The sequence below is a fragment of the Protopterus annectens genome, chromosome 7.part0, assembly GCF_019279795.1.
Source record: "Protopterus annectens isolate FY-2018-M chromosome 7.part0, PAN1.0, whole genome shotgun sequence".
Lineage (NCBI taxonomy): Eukaryota > Metazoa > Chordata > Ceratodontiformes > Protopteridae > Protopterus > Protopterus annectens.
The window spans coordinates 215033521-215056498 of NC_056739.1; the positions used below are offsets into that span (position 1 = coordinate 215033521).

The 22978-nt window shown below is 42.1% G+C and overlaps 1 protein-coding gene across 1 annotated transcript in view; it reads left to right on the plus strand.

Annotated features, from left to right (window-relative positions):
• CSDE1 (cold shock domain containing E1) overlaps positions 1–22978 on the plus strand; it is a 2062269-nt gene that overhangs the window by 264213 nt on the left and 1775078 nt on the right. The window contains exon 2 of the mRNA XM_044076154.1: positions 15823–15969. Within this exon, the coding sequence (XP_043932089.1) occupies positions 15823–15969 (147 nt within the window). The remainder of the gene's footprint in view (positions 1–15822; positions 15970–22978) is intronic.

Sequence of the window (22978 nt, forward strand, 5' to 3'; positions counted from 1 at the left end):
GAAAATTGAGTGTGTCATGGGGAACTCCAGACATAGATCTGTTCGCTTCTCCACTAAACCACCAGCTGCCAAAGTTTTGCACGAAAAGGTTTCATCACACAGCTTGGAAAGTGGATGCTCTTTCGTTCAGTTGGAAAGATCTTCATGTGTATGCCTTTCCACCTCTGCCTCTCCTCCCAAAGGTACTCCTAAAGGTCAGACAAGACAAGCCAAGGATGATTTTGATAGCTCCAGATTGGCCTCTGCAACACTGGTACCCATTACTGAGGAATCTGGTAAGGAAGCCTCCATGGCCTTTACCTTTAATTCCACACCTTTTGTCTCAGAGGGACGGTCATCTACTCAATGTCAAGCTTCACTCTCTTCATCTAACAGCCTGGCATATTCTGTTTTGAACCACAGCAGGTCTCAACTTCCTCAACAAGTTTTGAATGTGATTATGGAAGCCAGAAGACCTAGTACACGTAAAGTGTATGCAGAAAATGGAAGAGATTTTTATTTTGGAGTGCAGCAAAGGATTTGGATGTTTCTGAGCCTAATTTGAGTGTGGCTCTTCAATATCTTACTGAGTTATTGGACAAAGCTTTGTCTTTCTCTTCCATTAAGATTCATGCTGCAGCAATTTCAGCTCACTATGATTGTGACCCACCATTGTTTTCTCATCCTTTGTTCAAGCAATTTCTTAGAGGGGCAAAGAATATAAGACCCCCACGTAGAGCTCCTACTCCTGCTTGGGACCTCAATTTTGTGTTGGAGAAACTTACTCTACAACCTTTTGAGCCTGCGGCTACTGCTGAATTGAAATACTTGTCATGGAAGACTGCTTTTTTGTTGGCCATTACTTCTGCTAGAAGGGTTTCTGAATTGCAGGCCCTTATGGCGGTTGAGCCTTTTTTGATTTTTCATAAGGATAGGGTATCATTACGTACTAATCCTTCATTTATGCCTAAGGTGGTTTCTAGTGTGGCTTTAAACCAAACTATTCATTTGCCTACTTTTTATGCAGATCCCCAAAATAGGGGAGAAAAGATTTTGCACACTTTAGATGTACACAGGCAGTTGCGTTATTATTTAAGCAGGACTAGGGATTTTAGGCAGTCTCAGCAGTTGTTTGTTTCTTTTGCTTTGAGTTCTCAGGGCAAGCCTGTGTCAAAACAAACTATATCTAAGTGGATTGGGTTTTGCATTGCATTCTGTTACTCCCATCATGGCAAGGAGATTCCAGCTGGGATTAGGCCTCATTCCACTAGGGCTACTGCCACTTCAACAGCATTTCTAAGGGGTGGCAACTAAGGATATTTTGGAGGCAGCTACTTGGAGTTCAGTGCATACTTTCTCCAAGCATTACCACCTTCCTCTCTATTCTAAATCCAGGGCTGGTTTTGCCACTGCTGTGTTGCAGGGCATTTTGGCAGCTCCTGCTTCATTATAGTTTAGCCATCCTCCCTTACCTCTGCTTTGGGATTCTACCCAAGTGTTAGGACTGCAGCAATGTGAGATGAAGAACATAGTACAGTTTTGTACCTACCATAAATGTAGATGTTCGAAGATCCACATTGCTGCAGTCCAATTTACCCTCCCTCCTTCCCCTCTCTGTTTAGGGGTGGTTGTGTGGGTGGGGTTCTATTTTTGTAAATTTGTATATATTGTACATATATTAGGTACAGGAGTGTTTGGTGTTTTTTGGGTTTTGGCCTTATCTTTTTAGGGTCTTCTGACATCTGGGGCAAGAAAAGACTGAGGATATGACGTCGGTCATGCGCATTTGTACCCTGACGTCCTGATGTCAGACAAATGCGCCTTGACCGACGTCAGCCTTATACTTTGGTATTCGGGCCGACTGGGACAGCGGGCTACCCCAAGTGTTAGGACTGCAGCAATGTGGATCTTCGAACATCTACATTTATGGTAGGTACAAAACTGTACTTTATAGCTCTTTGCAGGCTACAGGGTATCCACATTTTTCCGTGTTTAGACTTGATTATGTGTACAAAAAACACATACGGATAAGCGAAAAAAAGAAGAAAAACACCAAATGAAAATTGCAGCCAACTGGAAAATCTTTTTACTTAAACAGATTCTGGTACCTCGGCCTTCACCTTTATTGGAATAAATTATTCTAAATCAAACCAGCTTTTATATACACCAGTTAATTCAATTAAACAATTAAATTTCATCAATTAAATAATTTTGAAAAACTTTTACACTGGTCACAGAATATTACTACAATTCTTTAATATTACTTACAAACATTAATTTATATACTTAAATTTCTAAATTCATTCCATTTGGAAACAGGGTTTTATAATTTACTATAAAATTTGATTCCATTCTCAATAATTTTTTCTGAAAGTTAATGTTTGCCCCCCCACCCCCATTAGGTTTTGCCAAAACACTAAATATGAAATCCACACATCCACCACCATGAAACTGATGAAAATGATTAGCTACTGGACTATCCAATCTTCCCTTCCTGATGTCTCCCAAATGTTCCATGATTCTCAGTTTTACTTTTCTTTTAGTCTGTCCTATGTACCATTTACCAGTTATTGATTATTTTTTGAAAACAATTATCCCTAATAATATTATTTTCTCTTATAGTAGGTGCAGTAATTTAAGAGTTGGTTAGATACAAAGGCAGGAGGGTTAAAGCTAGTAATGCAGGAGCTTTTGCTTGTGGACGTTGCAAAGTTTGTAGTAAAATTGTGAATTTGGATGGTAGTAAAATAAATGGCATTAAATATAATGCCATTGATTACTTTAATTGTAATTCCTTTGGGGTAATTTATATAATAGGTTGTAATTGATTTGATTCATATATGTGGTGTTGCTCAAATAAGACCTCATTGCTTCCTCTCTGAACAATCTGGAAAGATTTTGTTTCGGGACTCCATGCAGGAAGGCCTGAAAGAAGGATGCTTTTTCTTTTCCATGGATAGAAATGTTCCTCTGTGCTTTTCATTTTCACCCTTACCTCTAATCTAGGGTACTTCTGCAAATTCCCCCAATCCCCCAAGATCATTGTGGCAAGTCCCTTCTGGCCCAGGCAAGTGGTTCTCCCTTTTGGAAATGGCCAGGAGAAAGTTACTGCAAACTTTCTTACAGACTGTGTCTATGCACACAAGAACAGGTGTGGTATTTGTACCCCATCAGTAAACTTTAGTTGATTGCCTGGATGATTGGGTATTACTTCCTTTTAGTCGCCTATTTAATGAGGACATGCAGCAGGTACTAATGGTGGCAAGAAAATTTACTAACTAGAAAATCAAAAGGTTTTCTAGTTAGTGCCAGCAAAGAAACCAGCACCCATTCAGGGCTAGTTCTCTGCTTTTACAGTGTTTGCGATTTACTACTGTGTGGCTTTTATTCCTCTATCAAGGATCACTTATGGGCCTTTTTAGCATGTCTACCCATGGATCATCTTTCAATGCAGTCTCATGTCGACATGTTTTTGAAAGGGGTTTTGCACAAAAGTCCGAGTAAACCAGTGGCACTACCTTGGTATCTTAATTGTATGTTAGAGAAGCTGGCACTTGCTCCCTTTTTTACCAGCTAATCTGTCTGGCTTAAGGTTCTTGACATGGAAAAAGTTATACCAATTGCTCTGACTTCTGCAAGAAAATCTGTGTTACAAGCTCTTCTGGTGTGCCAATCTCCTTTTCCATAGGGACAGAGTTTTTCTGAGAACTAATCATTTTTTTGCCTAAAGAGTACAAGTTTACTTTAAGCCAAGCTATTCAATTCTCCACGGTCTTTCCTGAACCTATAAATGAGGTAGAAAGGATGCCGTGGATGTCTACATAAAACTGTAGTGCTATCTTGACCGAACTAAATCTTTTACATCTTTGGATCAATTGTTCATTTATTATGAAGGTAAGGAGGAGCAACCTGTGTCAAAACAGGCTGTTGACAAATGATTTTCTAAGGCCTGTTACCTTTTGTTTTACTCATCGTAACAGAAGTATTCCAAGCAGGGTCAAGACCAACTCTACCAGAGCCTTGGCTTCTTCTGGATTTTTACAAAGGATTGCCTTCTGGAAGTATTCTAGAAGCGGTTACTTAGTCCTCTATATTTACTTTTACAAGAAGCTTTATTTCTTTGTCAGGTTAGGCTTTGCTAGGACCATTGTCCCGGGATTGCTAGACTTTTCTCATTCCACCTCACATATGTGGTAATCTGGGTACTTTATCCCTATAGCCAATTATTTTGCAGCAGTGATCTGTATAATGAACGTATTACAATAACTAAAATATCCTAACAGTAGATGCTTGAATGATGACTCCTGCAGTAGTCACTCTCTCCATCTCCCTTTTTTTGTGAGTTTTGTTTATCCCAGGGTATGGATTTTTGTTCCTAGCATTATTCTTTTGGGGCTGAGCCTACCACCTTCTGGCAGGAAAGCTCTGAAGGGCTTGGCACCTAAACTTTTGGTGCGTTTAGCTTGAGCTGTCTAGCAGTTTATTAGTATGGAAGGTGTCCTGAAGCCTTGGAAGCTGGCTGGATGTTATATCCTTGGCAAGATATAACCCAGCAGCAGTGATCATTTGAACATCTTTAAAGTTTACTTAAGCTTACTTTCCTAGTGCACATATTTGACTCTGGCTATAGCTTCTGTCCCATTAAAGTACAGTTGGCAGCTATCTCCAGGTTTCACGTGGTACAGAAAGTCCACTCACTAGCCGTATAACCTCTCTAAAGCCATTGTAAACTGAGTTTTCCTACTTGAAACTCCAAGCAGTGAACCATTTCCTCCTTAGGACTTTTATTTAGGAGGCATTGGCAAAGTGTCCTTTCGAACTGGCATGTGCTGCTAAGCTTAAATTTCACTTTGGAAAATCTGGTTCCTGGAAAACCTTTTTCCTGGTAACCATAACTTCCTCAAGAAGGATTCAGAACTTTATGCACCTTCAGTGCTCTGCTAGATCTTTTATAAGAATGTTGTGCGTCTTAAAACGTGTTCATTTCTACAGTGGCTTCTCAGCCTACCAAGCAACCACCCATTCACTTAAGTTTTTTTTGTAAGCCAATATAATAAGAGAAACTATGTTCTTAACACTCCATATATGCATAGATGGTTATGATAGATGGTTATGATTTTACCTTCTTAGGGCCAAGTCTTTCAGGAAGGATTTGTAGCTTTGTATCCTTTCCTACCAATAGACTAGGTGAAAGGTTTCAAGCATGGTTCCTTCTAGATGGCTTTTGGACTGCATTGCTTGGGTTTGCCTAGCAAGGGCAAGCTATGCAAGGCATAACTTGAGGCTTTCCACCAGAGTAGTAGCCACCTCTACATCTTTTTTTCAGGTGTAGATGAATTTTTTGCACTTGCAAGTTAGTTGTCCTTGCATATGTGTAAGCTCTTCATTTCCAGAAGTGTTCATAGCTTGTGACTGGCCCTACTCCGGGCCAGCAGTCAAGGTGCTTCACCACTTACACCAGTGAGAGATGGCCACTAAGAGCAAAAAAGGATACACAGTTTGTTCAGATGCAGCTGTCTGCACCAAGCACAGATTCCCTTAAGAGCACACAGGGTGCATACTCCAGACTTTGGGCTGGATTCTTTCCTTTTTCCAGGCCCCAAACAAGACCCCACACTGACCTCTTTGGAACTCCATGACCCTGTTCCAAATAGCTGACACATGCACTTGGATATTGGATTTTCACACATGAGCGCGCACACACCTGGGAAAGGCCTGCACAGATTTACCATTTGTGCCACCCTCTGCCCAGACTATAAGGTAATTATGCTGCCACCAGTGGGGTCTATATTACTTCAGTGAAAATTCAGTTCAGCAGATGGCATTTTTGGTTCACTTGCATCGAACATACCGTTTGTCTAACTGTTCATACTTAGATTGTGATACAGTGAGGATTGGGAATTTTGCCTTTACCCACTGTAGTGAGTTTGGGTATATATATATATGTGTGTGTGTGTGTGTGTATATATATATATATATATATATATATATATATATATATATATATATATATATATATATATATATATATATATATATAGGTTCATTTTATAACATCGAAATACTGAAATGTCGAATTTCGGTATCTCAAAGCTATAAAGTCGAATGTTAGAAATAGCGAACGTTTATAATTGCGAATTTCACATATGTCGAATTCGCGGTTATGAAGTTGCGTTACGTAATGTCCGGGTTTGTGTTTTGGTGGTGCGCTGTGCCGTGTGTGGATGTAGGTGTTATGTCAGGTAAGTGAGTGTTTTGTAAGGGTTTTGAGTGGGAGTTGGTGTGTGTGAGGGATTGGAGAATGTGCGTGTGTGAGTGAGCTTTTGTGTTGTGTTTGTGCGATCTCGGAGTTAGTATATATAAGTAGGGGGGTGTGCGGGGTGCAGCCCCCCACATGGGGGGTGAAGGGGGGCTTGCCCCCCTGCTTATGTGTGTGAGTTGTGTATGTGTTTTTTTTTTGTTTATGTTGTGATGTGGGTGTTGTGTTGTATGTTTAGTGTAGTATGTGTGGTGTTTTCGGTTATGTGGTTTTGCGGTTTTTGTTTGTCGGTGTTTTGTGGATTTGGTTTTATAGTCTCGAGATACTGAAATTCGATATTTCAGCATTTCGAGGTTAAAAAGTGAATCCATATATATAAATAATTAGCAGGGGTGGGGCACAGTTCTCCACAAGAGCAGATTTTGATGAATGGCATTTCTGATGAAATGCTGTTTGCTGAAATGTCACTTCGCTGAAGTGATAGACCCCCACCAGTTAGCTGCTCTAAGGCTCTTACAAGGGTGCCAAATTATACTGAGTAAAGTTAATACTAATACAGACAGTGTTTGACCAAAACAACAAAGCTTTCAAGAGTGGCCACAGTGTCCCTAAGATAAACATAAGTATGCTTAAGATGTTAAAAGTATTCTCTAAAAGGCCAGCCACAATGAAAGGTATAGAAATATTTGTTAAAAAAATGGCAGTGCTAGTATTTTTACAGTGCATCCTGCTATTTAGATAATCTTAAGCCTTAGGGTTGTGACAGTACCTTGTGGTACTTTTGACTTCATTACATACCCTAGCAGAGTGCAGGAAAACATGAGAAAACTGAATATCTAGTTACAATAAACGCCATAGTTTCAATTTCAGAAGATATAAAAAAAAAAAAAAAAAAAAAGTTGGATAGATTCACACGTGTCTATATTAGATGATCAAACTTTCAAAAGTTCGACTGTCATATGGTCGACACCATGTGATCAAACTTTAAAAGTTCAAAAATTTTATAAAAAATAATAACCTACCTAAACGTTTTAAGCAGGAGGGCAAGCCCCTTGCACCCACCACGTTGGGGTTACGCGCCCCCCCTCCACTCTTTAAATGTACCAACTCCGAGATTGCATTACAGTGCAGAAAAGGGAAATCTTCCCATTCTGCACTATACGACGATCTCCGTTAAAACATTCGAACTTTCAAAAATTTGATGATATGGTGTCGACCATATGACAGTCTAACTTTTGAAAGTTTGGTCATCCAGTATAGACCAGATGCACACAGATGCAGAAACGCATACTTAACTAATCTCACTATATTTTCCTGAGTAAAGCATTTACTGTTCATTGGTTAAGTTGCTTACTAGAGCAAGGCAAGATGAGGTGTGTGGATGTGTGAGATAGTTGAGAGATCTTTCCTGTTCTGTTCAGAACAACAAAGTGCTGCTGCGAGAGGTTCAGTCATCTGACTTGTATATATAAAAAAAAAAAAAAAAATTGGTGCTGGGTATTGAATGACATCTGGTCACCTGTTTTTGGTACAGTACACACTCAATGCTTTGCTAAGATCTGTTGCAGCGTCTGAAAGCTATAAAACTTTTTCAAAAACTTCCACCCTTCCAGGGTAGCGATTAGTTTAGCCATAAGGACAGTACAGTAAGATTCCCAGTCCTGGTTTCCCTGGACATTTTTGTGTCTGGCTACAATCAGATTAGCTTGACTGAGATGAACCTCTTCCCTTCCAGAATTCCCTTTTAAAATATGTACATTTAATCAGTTATAATACAGTCTGACTTGCATATGTATGTCTTGTGTCCAGCAGGACCCATTTTTGTTGGATTTTTAACACAAGCAAGTTTACAAATACATTTTTAACAAGTGTGTGTGATGGTCAAATGACAATTCTTTACAAACCTCCAGCTAGCTATGCTGATGTATGTTACACTTGCACTGCCCTTCTCTTCCTGGCACAGATGGTACTACCTCATATCATAGGTTCATGTGAGATTATCAGGCTAACTGGTTAAGTGCCCTTACAAGCCTAGCTAGTTTTACACAGTTTGTTTATACCCAACGGAGAAATAAAGATCAGCAAGCAGGGCTTACTCTGCTTTTTTCTTTTTTCACAGACTGCCTTTGTCCATAAGGAACATGGGTGTCACCTTGGAGTGATTGTGGTTTCCCATCCATTGGTCCAGATTGGGCCTGAAGATGTTTAGGGGAGGGCTCTGCTTCACATGAATAGAAACACTATACCAGAGGAAGGGGAATCTCTGGGGCACAACTCTTTCCAGCATGGTCTGTTCATATCGGTGATCAGGTCTAGAGCTTTGGAGCGGGTAACCCTTGCGCATTTAGTTATGTGAATATGCAACATTTCCATCAGAGCTGGGTCAGAAAACTAACTGCCTTGTACGTCTGGCACAGATAACCTGTCCGTAACAGTTAGGAAACTGAATGCAGTGATAGGGCTTTTAATTGTTCCACATATGACATTTGTTGTATCCTGTATTCTTTTTTTGGTGAGAATGCTCTGAGGACCATCCAGCTGTTGCAGGTGGCTGGCTAGGTATATGCCGAAGGCTGCAGTGTACTCCATTAATCTAAGGGCTGAGTGCAGTGGTACTATGACATCCTTAGATTTGAATGCCATGCCCTTACTTATAAATTGAGCCACATAGGATTACCTCACCACCATGGACACATGGTGCTTAAAGTTGAGATTACTGTGAGTATCCAGGTCTCCCATCACTAGGTTCACTCGGGGTGGGGGTAGGGGTGCTGTCAGTAGTGTTTGGAGGGATGCTTGATTTCCTGAATGTTTATATGCACTTTGCATTTAGAGGCCGTGATGCTTATACCAATCATTAGTCTGTGTCAGACCTTTCTGTAGAGTATTGACATCATTTGGGGAGTCTGATTGCCCCAGACTTGCAGTCATCAACAAACTTGGTCAGCCAGACGCCCAGCCCCGACGTACTCCACTGCTGACTGCCCTCCGAATGGATGTGGATTCCCCCATTCTAACATGTGTCCTCTCTGACTTGTTTGACTATCCATCTGTTGAAGAGGTTTATGCCCAAGTTTGTGAATTTATCTATAATATCCGAGTGGGGTATTGTCAAATCCCTTGGCCCTGGGCAAGGTAGGTGGTATGCATGGTCTTGCTCTCAACCATGGCCTTTGACCTTCTCAAAGAAGCCCACCAAATTGAGCAGGCAGGACTTGCCCTTGACAAAGCAAAACTGTGTTGGATCTAGAGTTTGGAGATTTACTATGTCATTGTTAATCTGGTCTGATTGTCCTTTCAATAGCCTTGCATATGAAGTTCCTCAGATGTGTGGGTCTGTAGATGTTCTTCGTGTTTCACTGTTGCAGTCATCACATTTGGGTCATCTGCCTGCAGGTAGCTCTCAGTCGGCCTGAATACCAGAGTCTTGGGATTTCTGCATCTGATGCTGTCGCTTCTTCCATGACATCAGATTGTCAGGGGTATAAAACATGCAGCCGATGCCATTACATCAGCTTTTTTTGCTGTGCAGTGTCCGAAGCAGAAGCAGTTTGCAAGTGCCAGTCGGCTGCCTCCTGAAATTTTTGTTTTTAGTTTCAGACCTGAAGTCTTCTAAAAGATAAGTACCCTGTTGGGGATCCTTTTTTCCTTGCTCTAACTGATGACAGAAAAAATTAATAATCGTCTTGCCTGTGGAAAGCAAATACCTCAGACTTTCATTCTTACTGCGTCACCTGTTTAGGCCCAGATCATGACGTTCCTCGCTGTCAGTTTTGTGCCTTGTTCAATGCCCAAACTATTTGTCATTGGGCTGTTTGTCACTAAATTCTTTCACTCTTGTTCTCTGTATTCCAAAATGGCTTTAAGCCATCCGACTACCGATCTTCTGAAAAAAACATAAGGCTAAAGATAGGGACAGACTGCATAAGCTGGTACTCAGTGAGGCGCTTTTGCAGCCCATGATACTCAATTCTGCAGATTCGCAGGCCTCTACTGAGAGCCATTCGGAGTCCCATATGCCGCAAGATGCTTCTTCGACTATGGAACCTGCAGATGTCTCTACCTTGGATGGGTCTGGAGCCACTGTGCAGGCACTGGCTTCTGAGGGTGTATTCAGTCCTTCTGATGTTCGTATTGAACTGACTACTTAGTTTCAAACAAACTAATTTCTCAGGCCCAGAGCTCGCACTACGCTAGGAAACTGACTACCAAAGCACATTCTCAGGCTCACATGCCACAGAGGCAAATGCTTAGAATGGCTGAGGACCTTATTTCTTTAATTAGGAGAAGCCAGCCTTCCCCCTCTAAAAGACCTAGAACTGATTTTCCTTCAGATTCTTCAGTTCAGGAGTCCGATGACTCAGACCCTTCTGATTACCAGAACATACCTTTATCTACCTATGAGGATTCTGATGCAGAGGATTCCATTCTCTGCATCTCCACCAGAGGATTTTTCTTTTGGTGAAATCCTGCATACCCGTAGCACTTCCGCTGGGAGTGCCAGGACTACCCACAGTCCAAAAAGACTCTGGGAATATTAAAACTTGCCTCAGCACAGGCCTCTAGCTATCCCACCTGTTCTGGAAATTGTATAGGAGGTTTTCATGGAATCCAGCCTTACCCCTGTTACTTTGCCTCCAGCTCCCAGGAAACCTGACCGGTACTACAGAGTAACTGACTCCCACAAATTCCTCTAAGAGTCCTGCTGCAGATCCAGAGACAATCTCTCAGGGACCTAAAGGCATTAAGGCTACAACAGCCAAACACCCTACCCCTTTCGACGGGGATTCTAGGGCTTTAGACCGATGGGGTAAGAAGGTATACACCTCTGCTCCTCTTGCCGTCAGGGGTTTAAATTGCCAGTTTCATATGAAGTATCAGCAACCTATTATGGGGCTAATTAATCTGAAAATTATGTTGATTTTTGATTGTGCAGAACATAGATTTACAAGGGTTAATGCATTCTGCTAACCAAGTTGGAATACATACTTTACAATGTGGTTTTGATGCCTTAGAAACATCTTGCAGGGCTGCTGTCACTGGGTCTATTCTTAGAAGGCATGCTTGGCTTAAGGAACAACTCTTGCCGGACCATGTCAAAGCAAAATTACTAGATGCTCACTTAAACCAAGAACATCTGTTTGGCACTAAAGCAGAAGTCCTCAAAGATGGAGGAAAAAGCTAAATCTATGTAAACTGTTAAAGATTTCCTACAGGTACAGCCACCTAGATTCAGTAGGCATTGGCCTTCTAAAAACTGGACTTTTCCAGTCCCTCCCAGACCTTCAGTCCAGACCCCAGGGACAGCAGACCACTAAGACTACAGTCTCAGGGTATGCGCAGATCTAAATATTGGAGTGCTCCCACCTCAAAAAACAGGGAGTAGTAAGCCACCATCCTATGGTAAAATTTCACAATGACTTATCCTGAATTCTTCCAAGCCCTTACCGAAGTACTTGTACCCTTAGGAGGAAAACTAGCCCTGCATGCAAAAAACTGGGAGTACATTACTCAGGACAGATGAGTCATGAACTTTGTATCCCAAGGATACAGATTCTACTTCCACTCACTGCCAACACCTAGCAGATGGCCAGACCTCCCCCCAAACCAGTGGGCAGATGCCCAAAAGCAAGTACTTTCTCATCTCTGTATCAAGGCTATTCAACCTCTCTCTGCAGAGCATAGGGGACAAGGGTTTTACTCCAAACTTTCTGGTACCCAGGAAAGAAAACTCTTGGTGCCCTATCCTGAATTTGTCTTCTCAACACCTTCCTGGTGGTTCCTAGATTAAAAATGCTTACTCCAACAACTGCTTCCTGTGCTAGCCAAAGACCCCTGGCTAGCCACCCTAGACTTAAAAGAAGCTTATCTGCGCATCCCCATAAGGGAAGCTTGCAGGAAAGATCTAGGTTTCAAAGAGGCACTATGCGCAGTTCTTTGCACTTCCCTTTGGCTTGTGTACTGCGCCCAGGGTATTCACAAAATGCTTAGCTCCAGCCATTGCATTTTGCAGGTAGAAAAAAAAAATTCAAATCTACCTATACTTGGATGATTGCCTGATTCAGGCGGACAGTCAGGAATTGCTACTCCAACATCTGACATTCGTAAAGAGACTTCTAACTTCACTGGGGTACATCAACGAAAAGCTATTGTATCTGGTACCCAGCCAAAAGATTGTATTCCTGGGAGCAAGCTTCAACACAACTTCTCAGATGGCCTTCCTCACTCTAGAAAAACAAATTTATTTGACAAGCTACTTCAATCTGTCTGCAAGAAAAATATTGCAAGCCCTAGGGTTCATGGCCTCTTGCATTCTACTAATTCAATATGCAAAACTGCATATGCGGAAACTTGAATGGTACTTAACTCTCTGGTGTCAACATTCTCAGGATCTGGAAACAGTGATTCTTATTCCTTGCCTAAAGGCAGAGTTCCTTTGGTGGGCAGAGGCCTGCTACCACAACAAAGGACTCCCTTTCACTCAACCCCCTTCTGCCCAAACCCTAACTGTTGCATCAAACTATGCATGGGGGGGCTCACATGGCAGGACAATGTATTTAAGGCAAATGGAGCCCAAAGCAAATGCACCTGCATATCAATCAGACATGTTAGCTGTACAGAATGCTCTGACAGCTTTCAAATGTCTTACTCTTCCAGGGCAACTATTGATACAGACACCACAGTTATGTGGTACATAAATAAGCCAGGGGGAACCCATTTCTATCCACTCTGCAGGCTAGCCGTGGCTCTGTGGAACACAGCCTTGAGCAATCAAGTACACCTGCAAGCTCAGTTCCTACCAGGCAAACTAAATTCACTGGCAGATGACTTAAGCAGAAATCTAATGGACCCACACGAGTGGAAACTGGAACCCAGATCATTCAAGCTTCTGATCCACAGGTGGGCACCTGAGGTGGACCTCTTTGCTTCCACTCAAACTTTCAATTGAGCAAGTATTGCACCAGGACTCCCCACAACCAAGCTTGGAAAGTGGATGCTCTGTCCTTTACATGGGAAAACCACTCAATCTGTGCCTTTCCCCCTCTGCCACTCCTCTCGAAGGTTCTACTAAAGCTCAAACAGGACAACCCAAGGACAATCCTGATCGCACCAGATTGGCCACGCCAGCACTGGTACCCACTTTTGCACAGTTGGACAGTACTGCCACCACAGCTTCTGCCTCAGATCCCCTCCCTACTATCCCAGCACGAGGGCCAGATTTTGCATCCTCTGCTACAAACCATGAACCCAGCAGCCTGGCTCATCCCCTGAATTTATCACCAACAACCCTCAGTAAACAGGTGCTGGATGTTATCCTTAAGGCAAGGAGGCCTAGTATTAGAAAATCCTTTTCAGAAAAGTGGAAAAGATACTGTTCTTGGATCCAGTCTCAAGAATGGACACAACTGTGCCCAACTTACCTCATATAGTAGATTATTTAACAAATGCTCCACAAAGGCCTATCCATCTCTTCAATTAAGATTCATGCCCCTGCCATCTCAGCTCATTGTAATACTGAGCCACCCTCTTCTCTCATCCTCTGGTCAAACAGGTCCTGAGAGGAGCCAAAAATTTAAGACCACCCAGGAGAGCTCCCACTCTAGCCTGGGACCACAACTTTGTATTGGAAAAACTTGCGCTTCCACCCTTTGAACCTGCTGCTTCAGCAGAGTTAAAATTCCTCTCCTGGAAAACAGTTTTACTTCTACCCATCACTTTAGCAAGAAGCGTGTCGGAATTGCAGGCCCTTATGGCCATGGAACCCTTCATTATTTTCCATGCGGACAGGGTTTCCCTCAGGACTTAACCCATCATTTATGCCCAAGGTGGTATCCAGTGTGGCTTAAAACCAATCCATTTGCCAACCTTTTTCCCTAATTCTCAGAATAAAGGGGAAAGGATCCTGCACTCCCTGGGCGTTCGCAGTCCGCTTAAGTTCTATCCTGACAGGACTAAACCTTTCAGAAAACCTGACTGGCTGCTAGTCACCTTTGCTACAGGGGCGCAGAGGGCAAGGCCTTTTCAAAGCAAACCTTTGCTAAATGGATAGCACACTGCATCCATTTCTGCTCCAAACACCATTGGAAGCCTACCCCACAGGGGGTCAGAACTCATTCCACTGGGGCTACATCAACCTCTTCAGCATTTCTCAGGGGTCCCTTCCAGGGACATTCTGGAAGCTGCAACCTGGAGCTCTGTGCACACCTTAACAAAGCATAATCACTTGGGAATCTTTTCTAAATCCAGAGCTGGATTTGACACTGCATTCTTAGAGCCTGCTTGCCAGCCGTAATGCTTATTGACTGCCTCCACCCATCCTTGGCTTTGGGAATCAACCCAAATGTGATGACTGCAGCAGTGAAACGCACAACATAGTACAGTTGTGTGCACTTACCGTAAATGTTCAAGTGTATTCACTGTTGCAGTCCTGGTTACCCTCCCTCCAGCCCCCCTGACTTCTCTCTCTACTTCTACCTCTTCTTTTTTGTTTGGCCATATCCTAGACTTTGGTATTTACTTTCTATTGGGGGTGTCCCACACCATGTAATTGCTTCCTATTTGACATTTGGGCAAGAAAAACTGATGTAATGGTGTTGGCTGCATGTTTTATACCCCTGACAATATGACATTATGGAAGTGACCGCATCCGACTCTGAAATCCCAAGACTCTGGTATTCAGGCCGACTGAGGGCTACCTGAAGGCAGATAACCCAAATATGGTGACTGCAGCAGTGAATACACTCATTTGCATTTATGGAAAGTGTACACAACTGTACTTTTCCTAGGTTAGTTGATGCCCCCCTGCCTTGTGTAGAGGGATGATTGTTGTCCTCCATTCGACCGGAACAAAGCCTGTCTGGAGATTGGTTAACTTGAGATCATAGTGGGTTTGCTAGATCATGTTTCAAGCTATTTAATAGGCACCCTGGGATTCTGTTGGGGCCCATTGATGCTGTGTTTTAGGTTTAGAGAGTGCAGTGACATCTTGTTTTGTGATAGTGGTAGGGAGTGTTTAATGGTTAGTAACCTGAAGTGATGAGGGGGTGAGATATGAGCTTTAAGAGCTTCTGCCTTCAAGGATTGCCTGTCATGAGGCCACCCAAGAGTTCAAGTAGTGTGGGATTCAGACGTAATAAGTTGGATCAGATGGACTGAATGAATAGGGTACAGAAGTTATACTAATGATAGCTGCTCTTTCGTGTTTGATGCGACAGCCTTCCCACTTCCTATTGTTGCTTGTACTTCTAGACACTGAAGGATGTTGACCTTTCCTATTTGCAGGTTTGTGTGTAATGTATAGGGCTTAAAATTTTCTGAGGTAAAACAGGGCTCCAGAGCATTTTGTGAAGGAATTTTAAATGGGCTTGAGGCTGGGGCATTAATGCTGCTGAGTCGGATCTGTCAAGTGACTCGAGGACCACTAACATGGTTGGACATGATCTACTATTATGGTAAGTGTGTGTGTTAAGGTAAGGAGAGTTTCATTTTTAAGCACATTAAACTCTGACCATTCATATTGCACTGTTTTACTTTGACCTTTTTGATAGCCTTCAAAACCTTATACTATTTGTGTATTGTCACAGCTGTACGAAATGGACAGCCTGTACACGGTTTCCTCTGATCCTCTCCCTTCTGCACAACCGCATACTTCTCTCCCCATACCGCTTCTCTCTCAGTCTTACGTAAGTGGCTGCAAAAAAAACAAGAGGACTCCTCTTTATCAAAGATCTGTAAGTAGTAAAGGCATCTTGCATATTTCAGGGTTTGCCCTGATAGCATGGAGACTTGAGAAACCGCTTCAGTTTGTGTAAGCTTTCTAGAAACATTGTACACATTCCTAACATCTTTTCACTTCCTTTTTCACTAACTTCAGATTGAGTTTGTCATTGAAATGAGTGCTCTTGTGTGACTTTTCTAATTTGAGATTGCATCTGTTTCTGTATAGAACTGTGCACTTTATTGCTTGCATTTTCATACTAACCTTTATCTTGCATGCAAGCTGTGTATAAAGATATAATTTGTCTGTGATGGTTCAGCTGGAAGGTTTTTTTTTTTGTTTTTCTCTAGCTTGGAGTCACATTGACAGTTGTAACTAGTGTAGTCGAAAAAGCTGGCTCAGGGTGTGGTCTAAAATTGACGTAGCTAGTACTAACTCAGTAGTTGTGGATGGAATTGGGGTGTATAAAATCTAATTTTTGTGCATTGTAAGCAAATTAGCTGCAAAATCTTGTTTGGAATACCCCTTTCCACCCAGAAATATTTGCCTATTGAATTTTTAATAGCTTCTTACTCGGTGGTTTACGATTGTATCCTCCTGTTTCACAACTGCAGAAATGTGAGATTTTGAGAACTTTGCTTCTCTGATAAATGACATTACTGTGTAGTGGTCCACCTATAACTAGCTATGAAATGATTTGAAATGACCTGATGATGCCAACGACATTATCCACTCCTCATAGTTGTGAATCAGAACTCCAAAATGTGCACCACGTTGGTGAAAAAATTTGTTATACTTGTCTCGATTCCATCTCTGAGGTGATAAGATAACCAGTTATGAATGCATTAGTGGTTTGGGAAGAGGTTGCTCTGTTTTGTACATTTATGGCAGAGGGCTTGCCATCTAGTCATAACTTGTCAACTGTCTTATTTTTGGTCTGTTTCTCCAAAATTGTGGCTTTCTGCTAAATCAGTGAGCACTGAAGTCAGAAAATGACAAAGTTGAGTTTTAGACTACATATCCTGAATAAAATTCATGCTAATGCAAAACCTGTTCTATTAATTTTCTAAGTTTGTAAGCGCAATATTTAAGTCGTTCCTATTTTGGGGCCCTTGCCCCCATTATTTATGGCTTTGTTCAGATTTCTTGCTCTAAAAGGTTGAGAGGTATACATTCTGTCAAAACAGTAAAAACCTATGGGCTTCGCTAGTACTGCACTCTGCAGTAGAACTTTCAGAGGGAGCAGTAGCTTTAGAGAGGAGAGTAGTGAACCAGTTAATTTTCTGTGTTGAGTTTTTTCATTTTTCCTTGTTTGATGCCAATAATCCACCACCACTATGTACTTTTGGTCTCCTTTGTAACATCTTGAAGTGAATCACTGTAATTTTGTGTTGCATTATTTTAGTTTTATGGTCCTAGAATATTTTTGAAATTGGGTTTGCTTCTGTTTATTGCTTGGTGACATTGTTTCTGAAAATCTGAGGTTACTAATCTAAATGCTTACAAGTTGCAACACGTTGAAAAATTAACATTAGTATGGCAGTGCTAGTATTTTTACAGTGCATCCTGCTATTTAGATAATCTTAAGCCTTAGGGTTGTGACAGTACCTTGTGGTACTTTTGACTTCATTACATACCCTAGCAGAGTGCAGGAAAATTTTCTGTACGTTAAGGTTTTTGAGGAGTTGAGTGTATTGGTATTTTTTTGCACTTCCATGCGAACTTCCCTGGAGGGAAGTTGCTGGATCTCCTCTTAGTAAATATTGATGCACTTCAGTCTTTCTAAAATGCATTTGGAAGGTTTTCCATTTATGTGAAAAGTATTAAGTTTGTGAACCTGCATTCAACTCCACTTAGTTTTGTTTGGCACTTTCTGCCCCGCACTTGGCATTCCTTATCTGTTATGATTGTGCCTATTTAAGTCTGAAAACTAGTAACCAGTGAAAAAAAACACTGCCTGAGACCATGTTAATTTTATTGAATATATTAAAATGAAATGAACCTAAACCTGAGCGCTTTTGTCTGTAACTTAGACTTCATGGCATATAGGTATATACAACATATATTCTAAGTCAACAACCACCAGTCGTATTCCAACATGCCTAAATGGATGAAAGAAGGCTAAAAAGACTAAGACATAAACACACTAACTGAAGACACCAAACACCATAAATGCATCATTGTTGCTAACACTTTATAAACATTACCATTAAAATATCAAGAAAACTGAGTGCAAGAAGGTGTAAAATAAGTATATATCTGTGTATGTATATGATGTATATGTATATATATATATATATTTATATATATATGTGTATCTATACACACATATATATATATATATATATATATATATATATATATATATATATATATATTATAGAGAGATCATTTTTTTTAAATAACTGGATATGTGCATGATGTAAAAAAAAAAAAAAAAAAAAAACTTGTGTGCATTAAAACTGTATTTGAAGGTGTGTGCATTTTAAGTTAAATAATGGCTACTTTTAACTTCAAAATGCTTGAGATGGAAAGGGCGTCGTCAATGCCAGGAATTGCAGTGGTGGAAACTGCTATTCTTCTGTGTCTTTAGGGTGAATGAGCTGGCTGTGAACACTTTTTGCCTTTTCACACAGGCTTACACCTTCTTGGTCACTGGTGTCAAGTTGTTTTTGCTTCATTTTCTAGCCTGAAGCCATGGAGCTGGCACTGATGCCATGTTGGCTGCTTGCTCAAGTGTGATCAACTTCAGCTTACTAGCTTTGGCATGTCTGAAATACACTTGAAGCATGAGTGTCTGTTCTGTAGCCTGGTAATGGTGAGGAGTTCAACCTCATAATCTTGTTTTCATAATCCTAGGTATAAGCTAAGCTGAGGTTCCACTTTCTTTTCAAGTTCGCAGCACTTCCAGTGGCCTGTCATTCTTTACCCAAGGTATTCTGCTTCTTTAGTGAGATGTTAGTCTTGCTTCTTGTTTACACACAGGAGTGAGGTATCTTGGATAATTACCCGGCCTTCTAAGAATTGTTCAAAAATTTGCCCTTAAAAAGTTCAGCTGTGGGAAGTCTGGGGGGGGCAGTAGGGAAAAGTCCAGCACATGGCGAATGACAAAACAGTAATTAAACATTAAATGACTTCCGAATTCTCTAGAGTTGGCTATTGTCAGTTTTCTACATGGAGAACTTGAGGAGAATTGAGTGAGATCCTCCAGTTTCTGGTGTGTCACCAGAGAAAAGTAGGATAAAAACCAGATCTGCAGTGTGAACTTGCATCTGTGGAAAGATTTTTAGAAACTGCTTTGATCTTCGTGTTTCACTGTTGCAGTCATCATATTTGGGTTATCTGCCTGCAGGTAGCACTCAGCCGGCCTGAATACCAGAGTCTTCGGATTTCTGCATCTGATGCTGTCGCGTCTTCCATGACGTCAGGCCGTCAGGGGGTATAAAACATGCAAACGACGCCATTACATCAGTCTTTCTTGCCGTGCGGTAGCTGAAGCAGTTCACAAGTGCCGGTCGGCTGACTCGTGAAATTTTCATTTTCGAGTTTCAGACCTGAAATCTTCAAAAAGATAAGTACCCCGTTGGGGATCCTTTTTTCTTGCTCAACCCGATGTCAGAAAAAATTTAATAATTGTCTTGCCTATGGAAAGCAAATAATTCTTGAGATTTTCATTCTTACTGCGTCACCTGTTTAGGCCCAGACCATGACATCCCTCGCTGTCTGTTTTGTGCCTTGTTCAATGCCCTAACTATTCGTTGTCTGGCTATTTTTCTCGCTAAATTCTTTCACGCTCTATCTCCGTATTCTGAAATGGCTTTAAGCAATCCAACTACCGATCTTCCAAAAAAAAATGTAAGGCTAAAGACAGTGACCGCATAGGTCCAGAACTGCTGGCAACGCTTCCGTTAAGCTAGTCCTCGGACGCTTTTGCAGCCCCTGATACCCACTACTACAGATTCTCAGCCTCTGCTGAGACCCGTTTGGAGGAGTATGCCGCGAGATGCTTCGACTATGGAACCTGCGGATGTCTCTACCTTGGATGGGTCTGGAGCCACTGTGCAGGCACCGGCTTCTGAGGGTGTATTCAAGCCTACCAATTTTTCATATTAAACTGACTTCATTTCAAACTAAGAATACCAAATTCCTCAGGCCTAAAGCTTGCGCTATGCCTGGAAAACAGAGCACCAAAGTGCATTCTCAGGCCCATATGCCTCAAAAACAAATTATTAGAATGGCTGAAGACCTTATTACCTTAATTAGGGGAAGCCGGCCTTCCCCCTCTGAGACCTAGAACTGATTTTCTTTCTGATTCTTCTGATCAGGAATCTGATATCTCTTCCTTCTGACTACCAGGATTTACCGTTGTCTACTTATGAGGATTCTGATGCAGAGGATTCCATTCCCTCTGCTTCCCATCCAGAAGATTTTTCTTTGGGTGAAATCTTGCATACTCTTGGGGAGCATATCCACTGGGAAAGCCAGGACTATCATCAGTCCAAAAAGAGACTTGGGGAATTTTTAAACCTGCCTCAACACAGGCTTCTAGCTATCCCTCCTCTTCTGTAGATTGTAGATGTTTACTTGGACTCGAGCCTTACCCCAGACACTTTGCCTCCAGCTCCCAGGAAACCTGACTGGTACTACAGAGTACCTGACTCTCTCAAATTCCTCTTCAAGAATCCTACTGCGGATCCAGAGACCATTTCCCAAGGGCCAAAAGGCATTAAGGCTACTACTGCTAAAAATCTTACTTCTGATAGGGACTCTAGAGCTTTAGACAGATGGGGTAAAAAGGTATACATTTCTGCTACTTTGGCCATTAGGGCTTTAAATTGCCAATTTCATATGTGAATGTATCAGCAGCATATTGTGGTACTACTTAAACAGAAACTTATGTTGATTCCTGACTGCCGAACACAAAGATTTACAAGAGTTAATGCATTCTGCTGACCAAGTTGGTAAACTTACTCTGCAGTGTGGTTTTGATGCTTTAGAAGTATCTTGCAGGGCTGCTGTCATTGGGTTTGTACTTAGAAGGCATGCTTGGCTTAAGGAGCAAAACTTGCCAGATCACGTTAAAGCTAAATTACTGGATGCACACTTAAACCAAGAGTGCCTTTTTGGCAACAAAGCAGTAGTAGTCCTCAAAAGGATGGAGGAAAACTAAATCTATGCAAACTGTTAAAGAATTATTACAAGTACAGCCACCTAGATTCAGTAGGCATTGGCCTTCAAAGAAGTGATCCTTTCCAGTCCCTTCCAGGCCTTCAGTCCAAACCCAGGAGCAGCAGACCACCAAGACTTCAGTCTCTGGCTATGCACAGATCTAAGCAGTGGGGGGCTCCCACTCCCAGAGCAGGTAGTAAGCCCCCCCCCCAATGGAAAAATGGCACAATGACTTATCCTTAACGCTTCCAAGCCTTGCTCAACTACTTGCTCCCTTACGAAAGCTCACCCTGCATGCAAAAAAATGGGAACTCATTACCCAAGACAAATAGGTTTTAAACAGTTTCTCTAGGATGCAGATTCCACTTCCACTCACTCCCAACCCCAAGTGGATGGCCAGACTTCCCCCCAAACCAGTGGGCGGAGCCCCATAAATAAGTGCTCTCTCTCTCTCCGTATCAGGGCTATTCAGCCTGTCCCAGCAGAACAAAGGGGACAAGGTTTTTATTCAAGACCGTTCCTGGTTCCCAGAAAAGAAAACTCTAGCATCCTATCCTAGACCTGTCTATTCTCAACACCTTTCTGGTGGTTCCAAAATTCAAAATACTCAACAGCTTCTTCCTATGCTAGCCAAGGATGCCTGGTTGGCAACCCTAGACTTGAGAGGCTTACCTGCACATCCCAATAAGGGAATCCTGCAGAAAATACCTACGTTTCAGGGCAGGCTCCATGAAACGATGCACACACCAGGGCATTCATTTTGTTAAACTTAGCTGGTTCAGAGGCCATTGAAGGAGAGCGTTTGTGTATGCACCAGCAGTATGAGGGAGAAGATGAACATCATATCAGTTCTCTGCACCTCTCCTTGGCTTATCTACTGCGCCCAGGGTATGCACAAAGTGCCTAGCTCCTGCCATTGCATTTTGCAGGCAAAGAAATTATTCAGATTTACCCATACTTGGATGATTTCCTGATTCAGGTAGAGTCAGGACTTGCTATTACAGCACCTGGCATGTGTAGATTTCTAACCTCAATGGGGTACACCATCAACAAGGGGAAAAAAACACCTATTGCCCTGACAACAGATTGTATTCCTGGGAGCAAGCTTGACCACAACTTCCCAGATGGCATTCCTTACTCCAGAGAAGTTTGACAATCTACTTCAAACTACTGGCCACAAAAACCCAGCTATCTGAAAGGAAAATCCTGTAACCCCTGGGGTTCATGGTCTCTTGCATTCTGTTAATTCCATATGCAAGACTGCACATGAGGAAGTGGTATCTAAAAAGTCTATGGTGTCAACATTCTCAGGACCTGGAAACAAGGATTCCTGTCATTTTGTCTAGGGGCAGAGTTCCTTTGGTGGGCAGAGGCCTGCTACCCCAACAAGGGACTCCCTTTCACTCTACCCACTGCCGCCCAAACCCTAACAGACGCATCAGACTATGCATGGGGGGCTCACATGGCAGGGCAGTGCATTCAGGGCAAATGGAACCCAAAATGTTAGCTGTACAGAATGCTCTTTCAGCCTATATTCTTCCAGGACAACTATTGGTAAAGACAGAACACCCATTCCTACCCACTCTGCAGACTAGCCATGGCTCTGTGGAACACAGCCTTGAGGCTACCAAGTGAACCTACAAGCTCAATTCCTGCCAGACAAACTAAATTCACTTGCAGATGACTTAAGCAGATATCTCCTGAACCCACACGCATGGAAACTGGAACCCAAAATATTCAAGCTCTTGAGGAACAAATGGGGGGACTCCAGACCTCGACCTGTTTGCCTCCCCTCAGAACTACCAGTTGAACAGATTCTGCACCAGAACTCCCCACAGTCAAGCTTGGAAAGT